Here is a 24,220-nt window from a genome sequence, read left to right on the forward strand (position 1 = left end):
TGCCTTACGGGATCTGGAGTCATCACTGCTTTGGGACCCAGGGACTTGAGGAGCAGTCCCAGCCCCAGGGAACTCATAAAACTCACCTTTGCTCTAAGGTGCAATATTAAAAAACGTTTATGTGCTAAGGCAAAATGAAGTTGGCTTGGTTTTCCTCTAGCTCTGAGAGAAAAGGGTTGGTCTCCAGGTTCCAGCTCTCCGGGAGCTGTCCACTCCTTTTTATTCAAAGGAGAATAAATATGTGTCTCCATTTTTGTGCCTTTGCTTACCCACCAACTTTAGTAGGAACCTCCAGAATGGGATTCGTTGTACCCCATTTCATATTCAGCACAGATTGAGACCCAAAGCTCAGTGCCTGCTGTTACCGTGAGCCTTGCAGTGAACACGGCTCTGGCCAACACAGTCAGCAGAGCCGATGCATCTCTCAGCTGATGAATGCTGGTGTCTGACCTGGACCACACCGATGTACTTGACCAAATCTCCCTCAGCCACAAAGGGCACTGACATACAGAGTCACGCAATCATGGAACAGCTTGGGTTGGAAGTGACCTTAAAGCTCATCTGGTTCCAACCCCCCTGCCACAGGCAGCGGTGCTACCCACCAGCCCAGGTTGCTCCAAGCCCCATTCAGCCTGGCCTTAACTTCTGAAGTTCAAGGCCCTGACTTTGCTCTTTGCCAGGCTCATGTTCCTCAAGGTCATTAACTCCTCAAGCGCATGGTTGCTGCAGCCCAGGCTGCCTCTGATGTCAACCTCCTCACTGAGTTAATCCGCGCTGGTGGGCACCAGGCCCCATAATGCATCTCCTCTGGCTGGTTGGTGACACGATGCTGCTTGATGCTAAGAGCCACGTCCTTTCCATTTGAGGTGTCTCCCAGCCCTAATCACCGAGTAAAAAAGGGGACGTGGATCCTACACCTGAGATAGCAGCATTTGCTCAGGCTTATGTTTAAATCAGATTTAACCAGAATTAAGGTAGCTCCACCTAAAACAGAGAGCTCCAGCGGATCTCTAAGATCCAGCACCTGCTTTCTGCAGGGGACAATTTCAGAAGCAAGACCCTGAAGACACGATAACCAGGGTTAAACCACTGTTTGTTGCCTTATTTCTGCCTCCTTAAGTAAAACAAACTTCAGCTAGAAGCTCATTTGCATCTAAAGTAGGAGGAGCGTTTGAGACGACACAGAGACAAAGCTAAAACAGTTTTTGAGGACGTATCCTGCCCGTCGAGAGGAGAGGCTGCCAAAGCAACTGGCAGCCCAACAGAGCAGATGCAGGTGCCAGCCCCATCTCTGCTCGCTGCTCATTTGCTCCCCACTCGTCAGGATTAGGAAGCTCCTTCTGGTTTCCCCAAGGACAGCAGGCACGGCTTGCAGGATGGGCAAGAAAATGGTGTCATTTGGCTCTGTGAGACAGGGCTCGGTCAGGAAGCCACAAAGAGCCAAGCAGACGTGCTGGAGCCACAGACTTGTATTTTAGCACACCAAAAGTTCTTGTTTGCATTTAAATTCAGAGGAGGGTGGAGGTGAGACCGGCTGGACACAAAGCCTGGGGGCCATGTTCATTAAATATTGTATTTCCCGCACTGCCAAATAACAGCCGCAGGTCACAGCAGCCAGACGAGGCACACTGGGGCCATAAACAAAACTTTAAAATAGTGTGGAAGCTTCTACAAAAAGAAATAGGTGTCAATTGTCCCTTTGCCTAGGTTAAACAGCATCCTGAGGATGGCAGTGGTGGAGCAGCAGGAGCACAGGGGATCGGCAGGGACTGTGCACCAAGAAATTCACTTTGCCTTGATACCACCAGCAAGCGCCCCATGGGCTTCACGTTAGGGCCGAGGAAGGAGCTCAGGCTGAGATTTCCTAGGGTGAATTTGCCACATGGGAAACCCCAGTGAGGTGCCCCCCTCGGCAGGGCGGCTGCAGAGCTGATAAGCCAGGAATGGGAGGGCGAACCCTGAGAGGGAGACAACCAGCACGCTCCGAGAGTGTGTTTGCTCCACAGTGATGGGAAAGACAACGACAGGCTGGATTAAAGAGTAACCAGGAGTTATCAAGATTCTCAGGAAACAAAGGAGGACTCAGACCCACTGCCTTACATGTCCCTGAACGCATAGGTCTGGGCTAGCCGTGTGTCAACAGATCGTCAGGTCACCGCCATCCAGATTTGATTTAATCCAGATAAGCAGCCTCTGCCCTGCCGCACCGCCAACCCAAACTATTGCATGGCCCTAGGGTATCACCAGAGCTCCAGGCGTCACCACAGTCCTTATAGATGGTACGGTATGGCTAAGGTGAAACCCAAACTGGAGCATTTGGGCTTTTTTTTTCATGCACACAGTGAGGCAGCACCCGCTTGTGCATCGTCTGCAGGAAAGCAGCAGGAGAGGCTCCAGGGCAGGCATCGGCACCTGTCCAGGCTGGCATGGGTGCAAAACTTTGGGTGGTTTGGGGCCTGAAGGAGAAGAGCACCATGGTTCCCATGAGCTATTGTAGGCAGGGTACCATGGGGACCATGCCTTGTCTCACTGTCCACGTGAAGACCAAAGGCAAAGGAGTAGAGCAGTGGGCAGGGGCTGTTTGGTAGCACCTACCCTCAGAGGGAGCCCTTGCTGCAGTACACAAATGCTTTGCACGTGTGCCTTCATTCACAACAGAGGTCACCTGACCATCATACTTAATTTTTTATCTGTTAATCATTGAATGATACTTGAGTATAAACAAGGAAAAACATTTCCCACATAGCATACCAGTTAGTTGCTCTCATCTTTCTTTTTCTTGATAAAGGTGTTTCCGTCCTGAGGCCAGCTTTGCTGGCCCTTAACGACTTTACAACACTTCCTTGAAAGAGAGCTAGATTTCCTGGAACAACATGATTCACCTCGTTTTCCCCGATGTGCTGAGCAGAAGGGACAGCCTATGCTGCTCATTGTGAGAAAAACACCTTATTTAACCAAAAAACTGAGCACATCACTCACATCTTTATTCTGCTTAGCCATACATGCACAACACACAATATCTTTTCATTTTTGTGAGTCTCCTCAAAGCCTCCTTCACTTCCTGGTTCCTCAGGCTGTAGGTCAAGGGGTTCAGCATGGGGGTCACCACGGTGTAGAGCACTGCTGCATGCTTATCATCCCTTGAGCTGGCCTTTAGGTACATAAAGATTGATGTCCCGTAGAAGACGCTCACAACAGTCAGGTGGGAGGCGCAAGTGGAGAAAGCTTTGCACTTGCCCTCGGCTGAGCAGATGCTCAGGATGGTGGAGATGATGGCAATGTAGGAGAGCAGGACAACGAGGCCACTGGAGACGCCGAATAGAGATGCTAAAGTCCTTAGCATAATTTGGTTGAGGGTGGTGTCAGAGGTAGAGAGCGATATCAGAGGGGAAATGTCACAGAAGAAGTGCTCGATGACGCTGGAGCTGCAGAAGGATAAACGCAACATGCCAATGGTCTGCCCCATGCCATTTGTCAGCCCCATGAGGTACGAGCAGGTCACCAGCTGGAAACAGCATTTTGGGGACATGGTGACCGAATACAGCAGTGGATGGCAAATGGCCACGTAGCGGTCATACGCCATCATGGCCAGCAGGAAGCCCTCAGCCACCCCCAAAAGGTCGAAAATGAACACCTGAGCTACACACCCAGCGTAAGTAATGCACTTCTTCTCTGACAGAAAGTCAGCCAGCATCTTGGGGGCGATAGCGGTGGAAGAACAGAGGTCTACAAAAGCCAGATTGCCCAGGAAATAATACATGGGGATGTGGAGCCGCGGGCTGGCCAGGATTAACATGAGCATCCCCAGGTTCGCCAGGATGGTGACAATATAGATGAGCAGAAACAGCAGGAAGAGGGTAGCCTGAGCCCTGGGGTCGTCGGTGAGCCCTGTTAGCCTGAACGCGGTCACCCGGGTGCAGTTACTTCCTGCCATTAGCCCAATGCACGCTTTCTGCGTGAAGCACGATCGTGACCTCCTTGCTGGCAGTTTCTTCTGCTACAGGCAGGTATGTCCCAGGCAAAAAGCCCTCTTCCCCAGTGGGCCCTGTTCAGAGACAAGACCTAAAGGAAGATTTCAGGCACGGATCAATTAGAGACAGCTTGCCGAGAGACATAACACCGTGTGGGTAACACAAACAGGGTGCTGCAAAACCCAAACTCTGCTTGAGCTGCACAGCACGGCTGGCGCTCACTCTGAGGCCATCCCACTCGAGCTGAAACAGCGACAAATGCAGTGAAAGGCAGAGAAACACAGTGCTCTTACAGTGTGGCACCGATTATTCACCCTTGCTCTCTTAGGCACATGCCACCCACCTGCTTCTTCCTTCTTTGCTGAGATTTCTTCTTAACTGTGAGCCCTGGGGACACAGAGGTTTTTCTTGGCTTCCTGATAGCCTCTTTTAGCTATAATTTTTTTCTCTGGTTCTCTCACCTGTTTTTAGAGAAATGGGGATTTTTCTAGAGCAACAGTCAACCCCAAAAGCTGAACAATCTCTCCTTGAAAATACTTTTTGGGAAGAAAAAAAAAAAATCACCCTTTCAACCTGCCCCCTGCCTTGGCGAGTGAGCTCCATGAGTGTTCTTTACAGGAAAGCTTCTGGTCCCCATCCAGCAGCCCTTCGTGGCCAGTGGGCAGAGGAAGCCCCCCGAGCGTGCCCTCCTCTCTCCCATGGAAAGCAAAGGCAAGGCTCAAAGAACAAAGCTGAGCATACGATGCTTTGCCCAGCTAAGCCACGCCAGCAGTGCCCACAACCTCCCTGTCCCACAGCCGTGCATGGACGCTCACAGCGCAGGTTCCTGGCGGTGAGGGACACAAAACCCACGCGCGTGTCCTTATCGCTTGCCCTCTCTGAGCTCTTTCCTTCTTGCAAGAGAAAACTGGACGAGATGGGCAGTGCAAGGCTCACTCACATTTCGGAGGTGTCTCCTTCTGCTTCCCTGGTGAGGACCTCAGTGATGGACACAAAGACATGCCTGCTCGAGGCTCTGCGGGGCAGCTGGGTATCTAACCACCATCAGCAAACGCCCCCACTATCACGTCACCCGGGGATTTGGGGGCCGAGAGCCCCAGGAGAGGGGCAAAGCACAAAGCAGGTCATTATCCTATCTCTGCGCACCTTGGCTTGGAGAAGCAGTGTACCCAGAGGAGATGACAAGATCAAGGGGTCTTCGGGCTCTCGTTAAAGCAAACCCCAGACCACCACGCGGCTGGCCATGTCCGCTGCTTGAACACCCCAAAGGTCACAACAGCTTCACCAGTGTGCAGTTTGACGTTATCACAACAGGGAGCTGGGCACGGGCAACAGAACACTTTTCTACCTATCTTCAGCTCCCTGTATGCAGGCCAATAGCATGCAAATTTAGCTACAAGGAGCCGGTGGGAGATGGTGGTGACCTTGCTAAAGCCGAAGCAAATATCCCCCACTGCTCTCCTTATTGCCCACAGGGCCACCACCTCAACATCCAAGCCACCCGGGTGGGTTGGGTGTGATTTCCCCTCAGTAAGTCCACGTCGGCTCCTCGCTACCACCTTCTTGTCCTTCCTCTGCCTGCAAAGGGTTTCCAGGATGGTTCCTTCCGTGATCCTGCTGAGGCTGTGCGCAGCCCTTCTGCGCTCCATGATGCTTGGGGTTGTGCCTGGCTTCGTGGCGAGGAGAAGCTGTGCCAAGTGGGGTCAGGTTAGCCAAGTACTAGGCCCAGGTGTACCACCTTGAGAACCTCGGGCTGTAGGAAGCCCCCTGCGGGGCACCAGTGGGCAAGCACCCAAGTGCCAGCAGAATCACTGCATTCATGGCCCCAAAATAGGAGGCTTGCAGCCTTGGGAAGGAAGAAGTGAAACTGAATGATGCTGACACCCCGAAGCAGCCACTTTCACAAGCCTTGTGGTTTTTTTTAAGCCAACCACCCCATTTTCTGGCATCTGGAGACCTCTCTCCCAAGGAGCAGCTGCTAAAAGCCAGGTTTGCTGCACGGTGTCCAACCCCCCAGTCCCCAAACCCCCTGCTGATGGTGACTGGAGAGGTTATCTTGGGCAGGCTTTGCTGAAAACCAGGGGAAAGCAGAAAAATCGGCTGCGGAGGCCGCGACACCATGGCTCAGCCATGCCGAGCCCCCGCCTCCGCTGTCACATCGCCGCTCGCACCTCCTCATCTCCCGCTCGATGCTGGCCCGCGGCTGACAGCAGGAGACGGATGGGGCCGAGCCAGCGCCGCAGGGGATGCAGGCAGGGAGGTGATGGATGGGGGGGGGGCTCAGAGAGGTGGTGCCCCCCACACACAGTCTGCTCCGGTCCCGCTCCCCAAAACCCAGTGCTTCTGGGGTGCTGATCCCGAAGGCGGCGTCACCGTCACCCCAGCTGTGTTAGTGGTCCCATGGCATTTGGGGACTCGCCCCCACTCTGTAGCACCGGTCACATCCCCGCACCTGCTCCTTCCCCAGCCCTGGGTACCCCCAGACCCAGCTGAGGGTCCCAAAGCCACCGTTCATCCCTCGTCCATCACCGTCGCATCAAGGCACGAAGGCAGTGTGGGAGGGGGGGGCTGTGCTCCCACCGCCCCCGAGGCCCCGCTGCTGCTCCAGCCCCCTCGTCTCCACCCCCGAGCAGGGGGATAAAACCCCCTCAGTGTGCTGGGGGGGCTGCAGTCCAGAGCTGGTGGAGCCGCGGCCGCATCCTGCCCACCCATGACAGGTAAAACCCACCCATGGCACAGCCGTGCCAGGGTCCCTGCATGGTCCCCGCGACACTCAGCCAAGGGGTGCACTCAGTCTATTCAGGGTGCTGGCTGCCCCACACACTGCAGGGCAGGCGCGTGGTCCAAACCGCGTAATTGTGGGGCGGCGGTGGGGTGGGGGGATGAAGCCATGCCATGCCGTGCTGGGGACCCCCCAGCCCTACCCGTGAATGAGGCTGGGGGTGCACGGGGTCATTTCCCAAAGAGGGGGCGCAGGAACCACAGCGCCCATCACCCCCCAACCCCGCAGCCTTCCTGGCCATGCCGGGCGAGGGCCCCCCCTCAGGCACCATCCCCGGGTGGGCGTGTGAGGGGCCGGGGGCCGGCGGCAAGAACCGGCGCGTGTGCCACGCTGCGGCACGGCTGGAGATGGGCAGCCTCTGGGAGGAGTTCAACCGCCTCGGCACCGAGATGATCGTCACCAAGGCAGGCAGGTAGGTGGTGAGGAAGGGTGCGGGGGGGTCCCAGGGCAGAGGGCACCCCCACAGCCTTCCCCTCCCCGCAGAAGGATGTTCCCCACCTTCCAGGTGAAGCTGTCGGGGCTGGACCCGTCGGCCGACTACGTCCTGCTGATGGACTTCATCCCGCTGGATGACAAGAGATACAGGTGGGGATGGGGAGGGCTGGGGGCATGGGGACCGCGTCCCGGTGGTGCTGAGCCCCCCCCCCCCCGGCCCTGCAGGTACGCCTTCCACAGCTCCTCCTGGCTGGTGGCCGGCCGCGCCGACCCGGCGGCCCCCGGCCGCGTCCACTTCCACCCCGACTCGCCTGCCAAGGGGGCCCAGTGGATGCGGCAGATCGTCTCCTTCGACAAGCTCAAGCTCACCAACAACCTCCTGGACGACAACGGCCACGTGAGGACGTGCCGGGGGGGGCACACGGCGGCGGGGGGGTGGCGAGGAAGGGGGATGCCCACTGCCCGTCCCCTGTGTCCCCCCCCAGATCATCCTCAACTCCATGCACCGCTACCAGCCCCGCTTCCACGTGGTGCTGGTGGACCCCCGGCGCGACAGCGAGCGCTTCGCCCACGAGAACTTCAAGTCCTTCAGCTTCCCCGAGACCCAGTTCATGGCAGTGACAGCTTACCAGAACCACCGGGTGAGCTGTGGCCGGGGTCAGGGGGGAGGACACACGGGGGTGCCCCCCACCCCACGCCCCCTGACCCCCCGATCCCCGCAGATCACCCAGCTGAAGATCGCCAGCAACCCCTTCGCCAAGGGCTTTCGGGATGGGGAGCCCGAGCCATGGTAAGACCCTGGGTGCTGCCATGATGCCACGGTGATGGGCTCCGTGCTGCCTGCCCTGAGCCACCCCCATCTCTCTTACAGGTGTGGGGGCACGCTGTCCCCCCCCCCGGGCTGCTGCACAGCAGAAAGGTCGGGGGGCTGGGGGCCGCGCTGCCCCCCCGCTGCTCCCCCACGGCCGTGGGGCGCTGGCAGCCATGGCCCCCCCTGGCTTCCCCGCGCCGCCCTTCCAGCCCCTCGCATACCCCCCCAGCGTCTATGTGGGGGCCAAGCCCCGTGCTGGCCCCTACCCGCTGCCCCCCCTGCGGCCAGCCAGCTTCAGCAGTGCCGCGAGCACCTTCGGCTATGGGCAGCAGTGAGGGGGGACCCCCTGCGCCCCCCCCTTGGACCCTCACCCAAGGAGGGGATGGAGACGGGGAGCTGGGGGGAGCCAGGGAGGCTTTATTCGCTGTGGAAGCCTCTGGGTTTGGAAGGGAGAGGAGGAGGCCTGGGGGGTGCTGCAGCCGGACCCCCCCCAGCCCCACGGCTCTGCGGGGTTCCTGGCGATGCTGCGAGCCCCCCAGGTCCACGCAGCATGGAGCGGCTTGGCTACTCCCAGGAATCAGGCGCGAAGGCGAAGGGGCACAGCTTGTAGCCAGCACCCACGTAAAACTTGTTCTGGAACTCCACCCTGCCGAGGAAGGGGGGCGCACGGTGAGATCCGGCGCGTCCTGTGGGGGTCCCGTCCCGCCACCCCCCCACCAGGCTCACCAGTGCAGCCGGAGGGCGTGCAGGAAGGCGGAGAGCCCCTCCATCACCAGCAGGATGGCCACGGTCAGCACGGCGAAGACGGCGAAGACGGGCACCAGCACAGCACCGCCCACGTAGCTCAGCCGCACGAAGCCATTGCGCATCACCATGGTCCACAGGACCTCCGAGAGCTCTGGGGGGCAGCGGAGGGACAGTGAGGATCAGCCTGGCTCGCGGGGGGGGGGGGTGTGGGGTGAGGTGGGGCACTCACGTGCGTGGGCCAGACTGAGCGCCCAGAGCCGCAGGTAGGACGCGGTGTTGGAGATGCAGCCCAGGCAGTACTCGATGGTGTGGATGGCTTGGTGCATGAAGACCTCAGAGAAGTCCATGTGCTGCGGGGACAGAGGTGGGATGTTTTGTGTGTGTGTGTTTGGGGGGGGGTCTGGACACAGCCCGACCCCCTTACCCACCCCCAGCCCTCACCTCGGCGTCGGGGCCGTGCCCCCCGCTCTCCACGTCCTCCTTGGTGGCGTTGACGGAGTTGCCGGCCTCCTGCCCCTCCAGCAGCGGCTCCTGCTCTGCCGCCGCCACCGGCTGCACAGGGACATCAGCCCCGGTCAGGCCATGCCACCGCACCCCGTGCCCCGTCCGAGCCCCCCGCCCTGTCCCCAGCCTCACCGGGGGGTGGCCTGTCTTCCGCCTGTGCCGCCGGCAGCACAGGTACAGGGGTGTCCCCAGGAGCAGGACGGGCACCGACGCCAGCGCCAGCACCACCAGCACCATCTGCACTGGCACCTGCACACGGCACACGGCATTACAGGGTCCCACCAGCACCCACATCCCACCCAACCCCACCAGGCGGTGTGGCCGGGCTCAGCCCCAGCTCGTGATGCTGGGCAGGGGTCCCGGAGGTGCTACCTGCCCCTCGTAGAGCGGGAGGTTGTCGGCGTTGGAGGTGAAGAGGAACATGTCGATGAAGTGGATGAGGATGCTGGGAGCCACCCGGGAGTCAGCAGCGCCGAACTTGATCCACTTGTAGAAGATGAGGAAGACGAGGTAGCCGAAGAGCGCCAGCAGGAAGACCACCTCGGGCAGGAGCTCCAGCACCAGCCGGTGCCGCTGCTGGAAGTGCCTGTGCAGGGGGCAGCAGCCGGGCTCGCCACGCTTGCACCCAGCTCTGACACATGGGGGCACGACCCCCCTTCCCCACCACACCCTGCCCCGGGTGAGTCCGGCCCCAGCCCCCTTGGCACGACGCGCTGAGCGGGACTCACACGTGGTTGAAGACACCCAGCAGGACGCCGAAGCCCATGTGCACAATGCCCAGCACCACCGACATCTTCATCTTGAAGGAGTTGAGGAAGTTGAGGTGGTTGGTGGCCAAGCTCCAGATCTGCCAGGGGCAACACAGGTGAGATGCCGGACCACCCCACTGCGGGTCCCGTCCTGTCCTCGCCCCTGCAGGACACTCACCGGGTCAATGCCAAAAGGATAGGGCCCTTGGAAGACGCCGGTAATGTTGGGGTCCAGGGTGAGGGATGGGTGGGTGGCGAGGTAGTCAGAGCTGCGGGCATAGCAAGGGGGTCAGTGCAGGCAGGGACCCGGGGGGCTCACGGGGGCTGGGGGTCCCACCTCCAGGAGGAGCGGTTGGCCATGGTGGCCACGCTCCAGGCCGAGGGGAAGATGACGGTGGCTTTGCTGAAGCACTCGTTGTAGATGAAGCCGGTGTAGATGGAGAAGGCCCCCATGAGCAGGATGAGGTAGCGCCCCTCGAAGAACGTCTGCCAGATCTGCGGGGGGCAAAACGTGGCTCCCTGCTACCGCCCCTGTCCCACGCTGTGCCCGTACCACACCACCCTGCCCACACCTCCAACCCTGCAGCCAGGTGGCCCTGTTCCACACCGACCCTATCCCATACCTCCAACCCCATCCCGTACCTCCAGCCCCATCCTGCACCTCCACAACCCCGTCCCGGCCCCCCAGCCCTGCCCCATGCCACGTCCCGCTCACCTCGTTGCTGGCCTGCCGCAGGCTGGGGCTGTTCTCATACAGCACCATCCAGAGGGCAAAGAGGAACATGAGCAGCCCGTGCCCAATGTCCCCGAACATGATGGCGAAGATGAAGGGGAACGTGATGATGGCGTAGGGCGCTGCGGGGGTACGGGCACTGCGTCACACCGGGCCCGCCCCCCCAACCCTGGGGTGCCAAGGGGAGGGTCCGGGGGTCCTTACCAGGGTTCACCTCCTGGTAGCTGGCCACCCCGTAGGCATCCACGATGCTCTGGAAGCCAGCGGTGAACTTGTTGGTGCGGATGAGGGTGGGGGGGCTCTCCATCGTGGGGATGCGCTGCACGAAGCACTCCACGCTCGAGCCGCTCTTGTACTGCAGGGAAGGCACCCAGGGCCTGACCCCCGTGCCATGACAGGAGGGGGCCCGTCGGGCTGGGGGATGCAAGATGGGGGTGGCACGGGGATGCAGGGCACCAGGGGATGGGGGACAAGCCTCGCCCCATGACACATCCCAACACGGGGCATGTCACGAGGGTGGCGCTTCTCACCCTAGCACAAAGACACTGTGGAACCCCTGGCATGAGGACATGGGGCCACCAAGCTATTCCTGGCACAAGGACACAGGGCCACCAAGCAATCCCTGCCATGTGGACACGGGGCCACCAAGCAGCCCTCGCCGCAGCGGGCACCCACCGATCCTTGGCGCAGGGCGTCCTGCACCTGGGTGAGGTCCCGCACAGGGCACCAGACCTCGGCGATGAGGCACTTCTCGGTGACGTCCAAGCTGCACTGGTTGAGGACGAGGTAGATGGCCTTCATCTTCTGCACCTGCACCCGCCACGTGGGCAGCGCCAGCACCACCTTGTCCAGCACCTGCGCCAGGTACTGCTCCGTCTCCTCCAGCACCTGCGTGCACCCAGACAGGGGGGTCAGGGATGGAGGGGTCCCAGTGCGCCCCCCCCCAGACGCCCTCACGGTGCCCTGCTCACCACGCTGAGGTCCTGGATCTGGCTGAGCAGCCCATTCAGAGTTTCCGCCCGGCTGGCCTCGCTCTCTGGGTAGGGGTACACCTGGCAGTGGAAGCTGGGACAGACAGACACCGCCGTGTCGGGGGGGGCAGTGCTAAATAAACCTTTTTGAGGCTGGATGGCACGAGGCTGCTCACTCACCAGTCCGAGATCTTGCGGATCTTCTGCCCGATCTGCTCGCCCCAGTAGGAGATGAGGAAGATGACCCAGGTGACACTCTCACCCTGGGGACAACGTAGGTCATGTCAGCCCTGGCCACTCCATCCCCCTTCCCCGCCACCCCCCCCGGCGCCGCGCTCACTGTGTCCGGGTCCTCCAGGGGCTCAGGCATCTCCACAAAGCTGGCCACCAGGTAGCCACGGCAGGCGCGCCACAGCAGCCGCTCGAAGGCGCTCACCCGCCACGGGTGGATGACACCAGTCACAAAGCTGCGGGGACGCAGCATGGGCGCTGGGACGGGCACGGCTCTGCCACTACCCCTGCCCTATTTCCAACCCATACCCTACAGCTTTGTCCCTGCCCTGTGGCCTGTCTCCAACCCTTGTTCTACAGCCTTGTGATGTGCCCCATGGCTCCTCTCCAACCCCTGTCCTACAGCTTTCCCAGGTGCCCCATGGCCATGCCCCTGCCCAAGTCCTACCTTCAACCCTAACCCTACAGCCTCACTCACTATGGACACCCCTTTGCCATTCTCCAACCCTTGTCCTACAGCCTTCCTAAATGCCCCATGGCCATGCCATTGCCCCGTGGTCCACCCCCAACCCTTGTCCTCCAGCCGTACCATTGCCCCACAGCCCACCTCCAACCCCCATCCTCCACCATGCCCCTGCCGCATGGTTCACCTCCAACCCTCGTCCTGCAGCCGTGCCCCTGCCCCACAGGTGACAGCCTCCCTCCAGGAGACCCCTCGGGCCCCCCTTACTTGATCTTGCGGTCAAGGTGCTGGTGCACAGAGGGGTCGAGCAGAGGATCATGCTCGGAGAACGCCCGGGTCGACGGCGGGGATCCGGGGGGGCCCTGCAGTGCCGGGGAGCAGAGAGAGGAGGCTGGGGGTGGCGGGGCAAAGGGCTGCGACCCCAAGGCTGGGGGGGCGAGGGAGGGTCCCGGCACCCACCGGCAGGCTGGTGAGGCGCTGCCCCTCGCGCAGGACGTGCAGGTACTGGCGCAGGTCCCGCAGGTGCCCGCGCAGGGCGGCGCGGTTCCGGCTGACCTCCCGCAGCTCCCGCGCCAGCTGCTCCGACTGCTCCTGCACCCGCAGCGCCTCGCGGGCCAGCGGCGCCGGGGGGTTTTCAGGGCACGGCCCCAGCTCCCGCCCGGCCCCGCGCAGCTCCTGCTGCAGGAAGGCTGCAAGAAAAGCAGTGGGAGAGGGGCTCGGGAGGGTGGGACCCCCGCCAGCAGCCCTGCGCCCCTCTCCCCGGCACTCACTGAAGGTCTTCTCCATCTCCTCACAGCGCCGCACCTCGCCCACGAAGCGCCGCTGGAAAGCGCTCACATGGGGGTTCAGCTGGGGAGGGAGGGGGCACGGTCATGGGGGGCTGGGGGACAGCGCGTGGGCCAGCACTGTGCCACCACCCCCGGCACCCCACACAGCTCGCGCCAGTCCCCTGCTCCCATAGCACCCCGGCCCAACCCCCTGCACCCAGAGCCCCCAAACTCCCCAACCCCTGCACCCAAAGCCCCCAAACACCCCAACCCCTGCACCCGGAGCCCCCAAACCACCCACACCAAAACTCCTGCACCCAGGGCACCCAAGCCCTTCCATCCCAACCCCCCTGCACCCAAAACACCCCAGGGTCCTGCACCCAGAGCACCCTAAACCATCCAAATCCAAAACCTTGCACCCATGGCACCCAAGCCACCCAATCCCAATCCCCTGCACCCCAAACGCCCCCAAACCCTTGCACCCAGACCACCCAACCCCCTGCACCCACACCCATCCATTCCAATCCCCCTGTACCCAGGGCACCCCAAACAACTCACGCCCATTATCCTGCACCCGTGGCACCCCAATTACTCAAGCCCAATCCACTGCACCCACGGCACCCAAACCTGTCCATCCCAATGCCCTGCACCCAAAATACCCCAAACCCTTGCACCCAGAGCACCCCAAACTACCCAAACCTAAACCCTTGCACTTGGAGCACCCCAAACCACCCAAACCCCAACCCTTGCACCCGGAGCACCCCAAACCACCCAAACCCCAAACCCTTGCACACGGAGCACCCCAAACCACCCAAACCTCAACCCTTGCACACGGAGCACCCCAAACCACCCAAACCCTTGCACCTGGAGCACCCCAAATCATTCAGAGCACCCCTTGCACCCACGCCACCCAAAACCCCCAGCCCGCCCTGCCCACCGCAGCCCACCCCGCCACCCCAAGGGCCATCCGGGCGGGGGTCCCCACGTCCCCCTACGTACGTCCCTGAACTCGAGCAGCCCCCGCTCGCCCAGCTCGCTGACGCAGCTGTACGCCGAGGCCGAGTGCAGGAAGAGCTGGGCCAGGCAGACCTCCTCGCTGCGGAACAGGGACCCCATGGCGGCCCCGGGGGGGCTGGGGGGCACCCCGCTGGTCCCGGGGCACCCGGCTGGGGACGGAGGCGGGCGGTCAGGGGGTGGGGACGGTCCCGGGGGTGCCGGTGCCGGGAATGCCGGTGCCGCTCGGTGTCCCCGGAGCTGGGGGTGCCGGGGACGGGGAAGTGCCGCGGCCCCACGTCGCGCCCCGGTTGCACAACGCCCGACCCCCCCCCCCCCCGCCCCGCTCAGCTGCCTCTGAGTCAGGGCCAGCGCATCCCGGGGGGGGCACCGGGACCGGGACAGACCCCCCCCCCAACCCCTCCCTCCCAGCCCCGCCCCCCCTCCCCCCAACCCGGTACCGGGACAGCCCCGGGACGGCGCCGCCAGCTCCTACCCGGGTGCGCGGCGGCGGGGCCGGGGCAGGGCGCGGGGCCGGCCGGGCTCCGCACTTCCTCTTCCCCCAGGAAGGGCCCGGCCGCGGGGAGGAGGCACCGGCACCGGGAACCTGCCCCGGTCCGCGTGGGGAGCGCGGAGCCGGAACGCACCGCCGGCTGCCCCCGGGACTCCCCCCCCAAAAGGCAACCCGCTGATGTGCGGACCCCCGGTACCACGAAGCCCCCCCCCGGCCCACGCTGCTGTGCCTCCCCCTGCCCCACTCGGCTTAACCCCACGGCGCCCACATCCCCTCCCACGGGTGCTCCCCATGCTCCCGTGCCACCCCAAAACGGGGTACGGATGGGAGGCCCTCACCAGCACCGCTGCCCCCCTCCCCGTGGCACAACCATGCCACCCCCTCCACTGATACACCCACCCAGGGGCTTCCCCAGCCCCAGGATTGACAAAGAAGAGACCACGGCACAAGCTCGGGGTTAGGAAGGGGCCGGTGCCCCCCCCCCCCAGCACAGGGGGGCTGTGGCAGCACCTGAGGGCCCTTTATTATGGGATCGGTGGGGACATGGCACGGCCCCCGGCCGTCACCGGTACAGGTAATCGGCCTGGATGTTGGCCGCGATCTCGGCCTCCCACTTGTCGCCGTTGTTGAGCAGCTTCTCCTTGTTGTAGAGCAGCTCCTCGTGCGTCTCCGTCGAGAACTCAAAGTTGGGGCCCTGCCGGGACAAGAGACGCTCACCGTGAGACCCCCACGTCCCCAGGCAGCTCAGCGTCCCCCTCCCCGGGCTGGAGGCTCCGCTCCCAGGCTCACCTCCACGATAGCGTCCACGGGGCAGGCCTCCTGGCAGAAGCCGCAGTAGATGCACTTGGTCATATCGATGTCGTAGCGGGTGGTGCGGCGGCTGCCGTCGGCCCTGGGCTCGGCCTCGATGGTGATGGCCTGTCACCGAGGTGGGGGAAGATGGCATCAGGGGCTCCCGGGAGCCCCCAGTGACGGAGGAAGGGGGTGCGGGGGGCTCACCTGTGCCGGGCAGACGGCCTCACAGAGCTTGCAGGCGATACACCTCTCCTCCCCAGAGGGATAGCGGCGCAGGGCGTGCTCCCCACGGAAGCGTGGGCTCAGCGGCCCCTTCTCAAAGGGGTAGTTGATGGTGGCCGGCTCACGGAAGAGGTAGCTCAGCGTCATGGCCAGGCCTGGGGGGGGGTTCCGGTGGGAGCAGGACATCACCCCAGGGGACAGCGGGGGGACCAGGGGGGCACATGCGGGGCCGTGCCACAAGGCTCACCTCGGAAGAGCTCCGTCCACAGCAGGGTCTGGGCGGCGCGGTCGGTGATGGACTTCATGTCCATGGCCGGCTCCTGGACATTGACGTACTCTGCGGGGAGCAGGACACCGTCCCCACCCTGCACAGCGCATGGGGATGGCAGCAGCCCCCTGCTGGGACAGGGGCAGGCGGGGGGTACTCACTGTAGCAGTCCCTGGGGGCGGTAGTGCTGAGCGGGCGCAGATAACATGGGGGGGGCGGCGGGCCTGGGAGGGGGCAGAGGAGGGAGGTAAGGGGGGGGCCGAGAGAATGGGGCCGTTTTTGGGGTGGGGGGTGCAGGGCGGCCGCTCTCACCTGTGCGGGCAGCCCGGTGCAGCAGGCGCAGTGCTGCCATGTCCGCTCCTGCCTGGGGGGGGCTGTGGGCTCCGAGTGCTGGGTGTTGGGGGGGGGGGCACACAGGGGGCGGGCTGGTGGCAACGGAGGGGTGCAGCCCCCCTCACCTCCCCCGAGGGATACGGGTGTCCTGGGCGCCCCCAGCGCACCCCCCCCAGCACCACACAGCACAGGGGCTTTCTGCCCCCTTCCCCCCAATTGACACACGCCCCCCCCCCAAAAAAAAAACCACCCAAGGGGCCCAGATTTCGCCTCCCCCGCCCAAAACCCACCCAAGGGGCCCAGATTTCCCACCCCCCCTCCCCAAAATCCACCCAAGAGGCCCAGATTTCGCCCCCCCTAAAAAAAAAAAAAACACACCCACATTTTGCCCCCCACCCCCCCCAGCACCTCTTCCCCCCCCCCCCCCAGACGCCCAAAGGACCCCTGCTCCTGCCGCCCCCCCCCCCCACAAGTGTCCCGGTGCCCTCCCCCAGCGGCCCCCCTGACACCCCGTTATCCCCCCCCCCGGGGACAGCCGCCCCCAGCTCCGGGCCTCCGCCGCCCCCGAGGAGCCCGGCAGCCACCCCCCCCCCCCGGCCCCCGGCCCCCGGGACCCCCCCCCAGGACCGGCCTCACCTCCCCCAAGGACCCAGCCGTCCTGACCCCTGGCCCGCCCCCAAGTCACGGCGCGCTGGCGCGAAGGGATACGGCGCATGTGCAGAGCGCCGCCGGCTTCACGGGGAGGGCAGCCGCGCTGAGGGCGGGACTTCGGAGTGGAGGGCGGGGTCGCAGGGCCTGATCTCGCTTTCTATTGGACAGCTCCGGCTGATTGGCGGTGCGGGGAGAGTCCGCGGGGGGGGGGAACGAGAGGGACTCCAGCCAGGTGCCCGCGGATTGGCTGAGCGGCGGCGGGGCGGGGCGGCGATTGGGCAGAGGGAGGTAAGGGCGGAAGCGGGCGGCCGTGGAGGCGCGGTCCCGCCCCAAGCCCTACTCTGCCCATTCCTCTCCCTCCCCTCGGCCGGCAGCTGCGCCCCGCACCCTGACTGACAGGAGGCGGAGGGGGGCACCGCGATGGCGGCGGGCGCAGGGAAGCATTCGGAGGCTGCAGGAGTTGACAGCATTCATTGACCTGCCCTGGAGGGCCTCCATGGCTGTGGTGGGCCTTCTGGCGGCACCATGGTGGGGCTGTGGTGGCCCCATGGTGGCCCCTCAGAGCAGGGCGCAGTCCCCTTGGCGCTTGACGGTGGTGGCGGCACGGACCAGCCCCATCTTGTGGGGGCTGTAGGGCGGGTAGCGCAGGACGTTGATGGGCTCCAGGCCGGTGCCACGCTGCAGGCAGCCGCGGCGGTGGGTGAAGGTGTCGAAGGTGAACCGGCCGTGGTAATTCCCCAGGCCGCTGGATCCTGCAACACACAGCACGGATCCCGTGTTGTGACAGCGCCCAATGAGGGCCACCCCGAAATTATCTCCCACCCAACTGCTGCCCGCTCCAAGTTGGAGGGGGCAGCAAGCCCTGGAGCCCCCCTCAGCATGCCCCATGGCACCACAACACTACCGAAGTGAAGCTCTCTCTGCTAAACGCGGCTCAGAGGACGTCTACAGAAGAGTACTTGCGCAGAACACCTTCTCCACGCAGGAGGGGCTGTCCTACAGGGCGTCTGAGCTGGGGTGCCAGGCTGAAGCCCTTCCCATCGTCCTGTGGCACTGGGGAGAGGACCCCAAATGCCACCTCCTCACTGCCCTCCTGTCCTCGCCCTCTGTGCAGGGCTTGTACTAGCCTGGGTCAGGTGGGTCTTCTTCACGGGGTGCCCCCGAAGATGCAGGGAGGTGGGTCCCCATCTCCATAAGCAACTAAAACCCTCGATAAATTTTCATTTCTTTGTCTTAAACTGGTTTCGTTTCTTTGTCTTAAAATCTTGTTGCACCACAGCTTCCACCTTCCCCTCTTAAGTTTCTGTTCTCTTCTTGGCTCAGTATGAAAATGGAAGTTCCTGGTTGCAAAACTTCACCTGGTGCCAGAGCAGGCGCCAGCAGCCCCACTTCCCTACCACAACATCTTCTCCACCACACGCACAGCCCCCCCAAACACCTCCTCGCCCTTCACACTGGCTCTGGCACCACAGCTGAAGAGCACAGAGGTAGCTCCTGTGTGGACATTCCCTGAGGATGGGTGGGCTGGCTGCAGGAGGTGAAAGCTGGCCGGCACCAGAAAGCCAGGCAGGCTGGCAGCAAGGAAGGAAACCCAACGGTGCGCCCACATCTGGTGGGATAAAATTCTGTGAGTCAGCTTGAGTTGGTCAGTCCACCTGAGAAAACACAAAGCCTGGTCAAGCTGAGGGATGGAGTGCTAGATAATCTCCTCTAGGCTCCCCTTTCCCAGTTAAGGTTGGACCTGACGGTTGTCTGAGGTCCCTTCCAGCCTGGGCTGTTCTGATTTGGTGATGGTTGTGTTCAGCTCCAACAAGGAGGAAAGCTGCTGTCAGCCAGACGGAGTCTCCAGTGGAAAACTGGAGCAGGTAGCAAGGCTTTTCATCAGACACAGGTGTCTCCATCAGCTGGACTTCTTCCTCTCCAAGGAGAGACAGAAGCACCTCTTGATGACGTGTTTTTTTCAGCCTAAGGAGACATCCAGAATGGGCCAGCAGAATCCCAGCCCCGGCATGCTGTTTCTCCCCATGAGATTTTAAACCCCTTGTCATACAGAAATTGCGGTGACCAGAAGTTCTCCTGGATTCAAGGAGGGCCTGGACAAGTGCCTGGAGACCCCCCAACGCATGGGATCCTTCTGGTGTAGCAAATCCTCTGAGCTGGAAACAGGTGGAGATACCTCTGGGATATCAGTCGTGCCTGCTCTGCTCCTACTCACACATTTGCGTAGGGTCGTGGTGGAAAAGAGTGAAGACCTGGACACAGCTGTGCTCTGAAGCCTTTGCAAGACTTCAGAGAAGGAAAGGAACCTCTTCCAGCTGATGCTCCGAATAGAAAACATCCCACAGGAGCTCAGTAATGCGTGCAGCCTCTGCAACATGGGGGCTACAGACCTTGCAGCAGATATTCACTTCCTTCATGTCACAGGGATCCTTGCCTGATGTCTTGAGTTCACCAAGCGTAAAGCTAAAAGTGCTGCGTGGTGGCCAGGGCACATGGAGAAGACCGCGACACTGCAGGAAGCCGAGTGACTGCCTTCTCAGCTGCCTTTCTGCAGCAGGAAACTCCAGCTCAGAATAAATATTGGACCTTCCCAGGGTCTGCCGATTGCAAGAAGCTTTGTGTGAAGCACCAGGGAGGACCACTGGAAATTGCACGCTCCTGGATGATTTCCCATCTCAGGGGGGATGATGGCAAGTGCCTGTAAAGCTGTTAGCCTTTGCAACGTCTCCAGATCCATGTGATCCCATGCTGTTTACTCCTCAACAATTTTACGCAATTTGTGTCTTCAGGAGTTTGTCTAAAGGAACATGTGGATGTTTGGGAATTCATAAGAAACTGGGCAGTATTCAGTCCCAGAGTCCAAAATGGAGATCCACAAAAAAATGAAGGTCTAGAGATGTGCTGGCCATGTTCTGATTCCCGCCTTTTAAATAAGACATCTCTTTATATGCAGGGAATGCTGCTTGGGCCAGCAGCCACAGAGAGAAGAAACCTTGCAGTGCTCGACATGTGCTCAGCACAAACAGAGCTGCAAAGCCCCAGGGCTCAGCCCCAGCGCAGTGAAGCAAAAAGCTTCTGGTCGGACAAACCGAGGACCCAGTCGTGTCTGCCTCAGGCAGGCAGGCTGGGGGCTCTGGACCTACCTATGCCACCGAAGGGCAGCGAGGTCAGTGTCACGTGCATCAGGGTGTCGTTGCCACAGAAGCCACCGCTGCTTGTCTTCTCCAGCACCTGGTTCACCACCTGGGATGGGAAGGGAGAAGGGGACATGGCTCGCTACCCTTGTCCCCACACCCCCAGCTGCCATCCTTCTCCCACGGCCACAGATCTCTGCTCCAACTAAGATATTTGGGACATGGCTGAAGGCACACCAAGGAGCGCAGAATGGGCTCCATGCAGCCTGTGCGCTCTACCTTGTCATCGGAGGAGAAGACATACACAACCAGCGGCCGCTCACGGCTGTTGATGAAGTCAATGGCTTCCTCCACGTTGGCCACAGTGATGATGAGCAGGATGGGCCCAAAGATCTCCTCCTGCATGGCAGGATCAGAGGGCTGCACGTCCACCAGCACCGTTGGGGCTGCAAAGGAAGAAACCCAAAGGCATCAGCCATGCACAAGCCTGGAGGAGACACCTTGACCTGTGCAGAGGGCAGGTGCCTCCTCCAAGGCTGGGTGGCTTGCCCACCTCCCATGCAGACCTTCTCTAAATATCCCTTCCAGCTCCCCTCGGGTTGCAAGCCCCTCTCCAAAACCTACATCCACCCCATGCAAGGTGGAAAAGACTTATCCGAAATGCAAGCCCTCACCGATGTAGCGCTCCTTCTCGTCCGTCTGTCCCCCGATGGCCACGCGCCCGCTGCACAGCAGCGCCCGCACACGGCGGAACTGCTTGTCCCCCATGATGCGGGCAAAGTCAGCAGACTTCTGAGGGTTGGGGCCATAGAACATGGTGATGGCCTCGCGCAGGGCTGGCACCAGCTTGTTCTGCATCTCCACGCTGCACAGGATGTAGTCGGGCGCGATGCAGGTCTGCCCCGCATTGAAGAAGCGTCCCCAGGCCACCCGCCTGGCCACGTTCTTCACGTCGCAGTTGTCGGACACGTAGCAGGGGTTCTTGCCCCCCAGCTCCAGCGTCACCGGTGTCAGGTGCTTGGCAGCAGCTGTCATCACAATCCTGCCTACGGAGGGGCTGCCTGTGGGCCATAAGTGGATGTGTCATGGTGGGGATCCCACCATGCTGCAGCCCAGCTCTGGGATGTGGTACTCCGGGGGAAAGAGCACCAAGTCCCGCCAGACCCTCACCCCAGATCCTCCATCAGGTCCCAGCCCAAGGCTTTGGCTCTAGGGACGTACCACTGAAGAAGATGTAGTCAAACTTGTTCTCCAGCAGCCTGGTGGTCTCCTGCACGCCTGCAGTCACCACGGCAAAGCAGTCCTGCGGTGTAAGAGGAAGGGTCCCCTGTGCCACTCCGTCCTCATCGCCACCAAGAGCACCCTGGGGCTGAGTATGCAGTGGGGCAGCCAGGGGCTTGTGCTCTAAGAGCCAAGGCCATAGGGACCCCAATACATGGCAGAAGCAGAACGGGCAAGGTCGAATGCAGCAGCGCATCTCCTGGAGGACTCAGAGGTGGGATGTACCCAGTGCATGGAGGGGGTGGGAAGAAGCCAGCCATGGGGAGAGCTTCTTACTTTGTCCAGGTACCTGGGCAGTGCCTCCACTGCGAGTCTCTCGCTGTTCTTGGTGACCTCCGAGGGTTTGACGACGACACAGTTACCTAGGGGGAGATGGAGAAGACATTAGAGCAGTGACGTGGTCACAGCCGGATGTGCTGGCACCCCGCACCAGGGTCCCCAGCCCCGGCACATGCTGCCTGCGTCCTGCAGGCAGGGGACGGGTTCAGCCTGACCGGCAGCGATGGCTCCAATGAGGGGCACCAGGAGGAGGTAGATGGGGTAGTTGCAGGGCGCGATGATGAGCACCACCCCATAGGGGTCTCTGCGGATGAAGGCCACGTCCAGCTGTGTCGCCTGCAGGACACCCACCGCATCAGGATCACTTTGTGGTGGGACAGGTCCCCACGTGAACGCCCCCTCCATGCTCCGGCCTTGCCCACAGCTCACCCTGGCAAGGTCCTTTCCCCCTCCTCTTCCCCCTTACCAGGTTCTTGTCCACCTGCTCGTCCTTCATCCAGCGGGACAGGTTGTTCAGGCTCTCATTGAGCTCGTTCTTGCACAGGAGGACCTCGGAGAACTCGGCTTCAAAGGGCGGCTGGGGACGCAGAGCACCGTGCCCATCGTCACCGCCACACGCTCTCACGCCCACCCCATGTGGAGTTTTAACCCAGGCAATGGGACAACACTAAGCCTTGTGAGGAGCCTCCAGCTGGCACTGGGGACTGTAGGGAAGGGGTGAAATGCAGCACGGGATTCCCCAAAGGGACTGAGCGTCGCTCTGCACCTCCTCCCAACGCAAGAGGTGGTGTTTACAAACAGAAGGTCATGGAGGAGGTGTCCATGGCACCAGCAGCCTCAGGACATCTCTGTGACAAAAACCAGGGAGGGTGTTTGCAAGTTTAGGTCCCCAAAGTGACCGAGCATTGCTCTGCACCTCCTTCCAATGCAAGAGCTGGTGTTTACAAACAGGAGAAGACAAAACTGCCAGGCTGTGGTGAGGACGGGGTGGTTGTCCGAGCAGAGGTTATCAACTTGGAGAACAGAAGATGAGGAGCCCTGTGAGGTGCCCACAGTGCAGGAAAACGAGCAGCACCAAAGTGGGGAGGTATCCGGCGGGGGGCCTGGGGCTCTTTGAAGGTCTGCTCTGCCCCATCTCTCAGAGACGCTGCACGCTGAGGCTGCTGCGCGTGGGGATGGAGGAACGTCTCCAAGTGCTCCCCACGCCCCCATCCACCGTGGGGGCTTTACAGGCAAAGGCTCCGGGGACAAGGCCGGGCAGCATGTCACCTCCGAGCCAAGCGCCACGCGGAGCTGGCTGGGTTGTGCAGCCCTCGTGGGCTGCTCCTGGTAGGGGTGGGAGCAGCTGGGCTGGGACGCGGTCTCCTCATCACTGCCTCCATCCACACCCACTGACTCCAAGCCCAGGGCAGAGCCCCCCAGCTCCCCCAGCCCCTTGCGTCCCCCAGTGCCCAACACCGGTGGCCTGACCTTGCGCATGTCCAAGGCGAGGGCCTCCAGGATGTCCTTCTTCTGCTCCTCCAGGAAGCGGCCCAGGGCCTCCAGCTGCGCCAAGCGGTACTCCAAGGGCCGCGTCCTCCCCGAGAGCCAGGCTGCCCGCAGGCGGCTCACCAGCCCCGCGTAGGGGTTCCCGCTGTGGGGACGGGGACATCAGGGGGACCCCATCCCCACTGCAGCCCTCCGGGTGCTGAGGCACAGGAGCTCCACATCCCCCAGCCCGGTGCCCACCCAGCATCAAACTGGGGCAGCCATGGAGCGGGCAGGGAGTCTGGGCACCTCCTGTCTCCCCTGCATCCTGGCCACACGCTGCCATCCCTTTGCTCTCACCTCGTGCCACCCTCATCCTCGGGGGCTGTGCCAGCATCACCGCCCAGGGGCTGCTGCCCGCAGAGCTCCTCCATGCCGGGCTGTGGGAAGCAGCTGACAGCCTCCAGCAGCCCTGGGGAGAGGCAGGAGGCTGCAAAGCCCGCGTTCCTGTGCGGTCCTGGCTAACGGGGAGCCTTACACCCGGTCGAGGTGGCTTTGGGGAGCCCGGTCAGCACCCTGGCACCGCAGCCACGTCCCTGCTGAGCGCAGGGCGCAGGCAGAGGCTGCCCCGCTTCCCTGGAGCTGGGAGGCTGCCAGCTTCCTGCCCTTCCCCTTGGCTCCCTGCGTCACTGCTGGCTCTGCTCCAGCCCAAACCGCCTGGGACATGGGATGCAACCAGAGATCGTGCTGTGGGGTGACGGTGAGCCCAAAACATGCCTCCAGCGGGGAAGTGGCTGGCGGCGAGGGGTTTGCAGTGCCACGGCTCCTTGCAACGGGACAGCCCTGCCTTGCCTCTCCGGGCCGGCCCCAGCACACAGTGCTGCAGCCAGGCATCCCTGCGGGGCTGCCAGTGCACAGAGTTCCTCAAGTGCCAACTGTCCCTGCGGCCATGTCACGAGTAAGGGTCCCCATCAGGGGCATGGGGACACCCGGGGACACAATAGGGTGTCCGGGGGCTGGGCAGGGGCGCAGGGTTAACCCCGCGACCGTATTTTCGTCTCGTCTCCTCCCACTCCCTGCACCCCCAGGCAGGTGAAGGAGGCACCAGGCCTCCTTCTG

The 24,220-nt window shown here is 62.2% G+C and overlaps 5 protein-coding genes across 7 annotated transcripts; 1 reads left to right on the forward strand and 4 right to left on the reverse strand.

Moving 5' to 3' along the window:
- Positions 1-2,970: 2,970 nt before the first annotated feature.
- LOC121071701 (olfactory receptor-like protein COR4) lies at positions 2,971-8,123 on the reverse strand. The gene has a single exon (XM_040560277.1). It carries the CDS (start codon positions 3,932-3,934, stop codon positions 2,993-2,995), a length of 942 nt encoding a protein of 313 aa, XP_040416211.1. The 5' UTR covers positions 3,935-8,123; the 3' UTR covers positions 2,971-2,992.
- On the forward strand, positions 6,919-8,403 carry TBX10 (T-box transcription factor 10). The gene is made up of 3 exons (XM_040560302.1): positions 6,919-7,165; positions 7,237-7,585; positions 7,674-8,403. Exons 1-3 carry the CDS (start codon positions 6,993-6,995, stop codon positions 7,980-7,982), a joined length of 831 nt encoding a protein of 276 aa, XP_040416236.1. The 5' UTR covers positions 6,919-6,992; the 3' UTR covers positions 7,983-8,403.
- TCIRG1 (T cell immune regulator 1, ATPase H+ transporting V0 subunit a3) lies at positions 8,397-14,756 on the reverse strand. 3 transcript variants are annotated; one of them, XM_040560219.1, is made up of 20 exons: positions 14,654-14,756; positions 14,164-14,330; positions 13,168-13,246; positions 12,857-13,086; positions 12,665-12,759; positions 12,044-12,170; positions 11,884-11,966; positions 11,704-11,797; positions 11,408-11,620; positions 10,937-11,087; positions 10,715-10,854; positions 10,337-10,494; positions 10,178-10,268; positions 9,979-10,097; positions 9,623-9,836; positions 9,383-9,499; positions 9,188-9,298; positions 8,976-9,096; positions 8,726-8,897; positions 8,397-8,645 (listed from the first exon to the last, which is right to left on the reverse strand). In XM_040560219.1, exons 2-20 carry the CDS (start codon positions 14,278-14,280, stop codon positions 8,564-8,566), a joined length of 2,514 nt encoding a protein of 837 aa, XP_040416153.1. In that variant the 5' UTR covers positions 14,281-14,330; positions 14,654-14,756; the 3' UTR covers positions 8,397-8,563. The 3 variants fall into 3 exon arrangements, with proteins under 3 accessions (XP_040416153.1, XP_040416154.1, XP_040416152.1); XM_040560220.1 differs by having other exon boundaries at positions 14,619-14,689; XM_040560218.1 differs by lacking the exon at positions 14,654-14,756 and having other exon boundaries at positions 14,164-14,548.
- A 366-nt stretch (positions 14,757-15,122) lies between these two features.
- NDUFS8 (NADH:ubiquinone oxidoreductase core subunit S8) lies at positions 15,123-17,009 on the reverse strand. The gene is made up of 7 exons (XM_040560285.1): positions 16,926-17,009; positions 16,269-16,346; positions 16,118-16,180; positions 15,936-16,025; positions 15,671-15,843; positions 15,461-15,589; positions 15,123-15,365 (listed from the first exon to the last, which is right to left on the reverse strand). Exons 1-7 carry the CDS (start codon positions 17,002-17,004, stop codon positions 15,234-15,236), a joined length of 744 nt encoding a protein of 247 aa, XP_040416219.1. The 5' UTR covers positions 17,005-17,009; the 3' UTR covers positions 15,123-15,233.
- Positions 17,010-17,392: 383 nt separating this feature from the next.
- LOC121071687 (aldehyde dehydrogenase family 3 member B1-like) lies at positions 17,393-23,938 on the reverse strand. The gene is made up of 10 exons (XM_040560245.1): positions 23,462-23,938; positions 23,105-23,267; positions 22,101-22,211; positions 21,850-21,970; positions 21,632-21,717; positions 21,296-21,377; positions 20,749-21,135; positions 20,354-20,520; positions 20,084-20,183; positions 17,393-17,692 (listed from the first exon to the last, which is right to left on the reverse strand). Exons 1-10 carry the CDS (start codon positions 23,533-23,535, stop codon positions 17,499-17,501), a joined length of 1,485 nt encoding a protein of 494 aa, XP_040416179.1. The 5' UTR covers positions 23,536-23,938; the 3' UTR covers positions 17,393-17,498.
- Between the last annotated feature and the right edge of the window lie 282 nt (positions 23,939-24,220).

This window comes from Cygnus olor, chromosome 5, assembly GCF_009769625.2.
Source record: "Cygnus olor isolate bCygOlo1 chromosome 5, bCygOlo1.pri.v2, whole genome shotgun sequence".
NCBI lineage: Eukaryota > Metazoa > Chordata > Aves > Anseriformes > Anatidae > Cygnus > Cygnus olor.